General features: G+C 47.8%; 1 protein-coding gene across 1 annotated transcript; it reads right to left on the reverse strand.

Annotated features, from left to right (window-relative positions):
• Positions 1–319: 319 nt before the first annotated feature.
• LOC130878283 (60S ribosomal protein L36) lies at positions 320–701 on the reverse strand. Its single transcript, XM_057776168.1, has one exon. It carries the CDS (start codon positions 670–672, stop codon positions 355–357), a length of 318 nt encoding a protein of 105 aa, XP_057632151.1. The 5' UTR covers positions 673–701; the 3' UTR covers positions 320–354.
• Between the last annotated feature and the right edge of the window lie 923 nt (positions 702–1,624).

Genomic DNA, 1,624 nt, shown 5'->3' on the forward strand with positions numbered 1-1,624 from the left:
TTTGTAGAAATCTTTCTACAAAGCAAAAAAGGGGAGCTTACAATAGGGCTCAGTAGAAAAGGAGCTTGCTACCAAGCCTGGTGATCTGAGTTCAATCCCAACCTAGGACCCACAGAGTAGAAGGAGAGAAAGGACTTCTAGGAGTTGTCCTCTGGCCGCCACATTGCACACCATAGCATGTGTGCACCCACACACGTGAACAAATTTTATAAAAATATAACTGGGGAAAAATAAAACAAGCAAAAGCTATGATATCCTGAACAACATGTTTTCTTTTTTTTTTTTTTTTTTTTTTTTTTTTTTTTTTTTTTTTTTTTTGCGCCACAGCAATGTTTATTGAGAACGGGGAGGGGATCAGTCCTTCTTGGCCGCCGCCTTCCTCATGGCGGCCAGCACGTTGCTCAGCTCCTCCCGCTTCCTCTTGGCGCGTATGTGCGTGCCCACCCGCTTCTTGATGAACTTGAGCGCGCGCTTGTCCTTGGACACCTTGAGCAGCTCCATGGCGCGCCGCTCGTAGGGCGCGAAGCCGCACACCTCCCGGATCATGTCCCGCACGAACTTGGTGTGCTTTGTGAGGCGCCCGCGCCGCCGGCTGTGCCTCGGCTGGCTTACGTTCTTCGTCACCTTGTGGCCCTTGTTGAGGCCCACGGCCATGGGGTAGCGCAGGGCCATGGCTGCTCCTCTCCGATGGCGGCCGCGACAGGAAGACAACATGTTTTCTTAAGAAGAAAATAGTTAGTGAGAAATAGTCACCCATACAACATCTTAAATGGACGGAAGCTGGGGAATGAGGTTTCCTGGGCTGTTTTTAAAGTGTCAATCATTTCAGTCTTCAGCCACTTTTTGTTGTGTGCTTAAGAGCATGTGGGTGGCCAAAATTAATTTTTGTTCTGTTAAAGCTAGTCCAGACCTGGTCTGTTCTTTGCAGTCACTTGAGACAGGGCGAGCCCTTCGCTCCTTTCGTCTTTCTTCTCCCAGTTGGGCCATCTGTCATAAAGAATGAGACGTGATTTGTGACGAGAAGGTGGGACTAGAGATCACTGTGCGATGTTGAAATAGCCCAGCATGGAGGTGCAAGGCCTGGAACGATCTCATTCATACATGGAATGAAAAGCAAAAGAGGTTGTCTCACAGAGGCCAAGAGTTGGGTGGAGGCTACTAGAGGCTGTGAGCGTTCCAGAGAGGCTGGGATGGGGACAGGTGACCGGAATGGGCACTGAAGTCAGATGGGTGCCCAAGCTGACTTTTCCCGGGCACTGTTGCCTAAAAAAGGACAGTGCAAGCTTCCAGCACAAAGAAACAACCGATAATTGAAGACAGCCATGCTCACACTGGGTTCAATGGTACACAATGCGTGTATCAAAACATCACAATACTACCCATTATTGTATATAATTGGTGCCTTTACATGCCGGTTAGAAATTAAGAATTAGGAGATGTTTTTTCCTAGTTCTTCATATGTAAGGCAATCGCCTATTGCCTCTAGGATGTTTTGAGTATCGTGCTATGGAACTGAGTCTTCTTTATATCCTGTAGAGCAGTGGTTCTCAACCCTCCTAACCCTGCCACCCCTCAGTACAGTTCCTCATATGGTGGTGACCCCAACCATAAAATTATTTCATTG

The sequence above is a fragment of the Chionomys nivalis genome, chromosome 7 (genome assembly GCF_950005125.1).
Source record: "Chionomys nivalis chromosome 7, mChiNiv1.1, whole genome shotgun sequence".
Classification (NCBI taxonomy): domain Eukaryota; kingdom Metazoa; phylum Chordata; class Mammalia; order Rodentia; family Cricetidae; genus Chionomys; species Chionomys nivalis.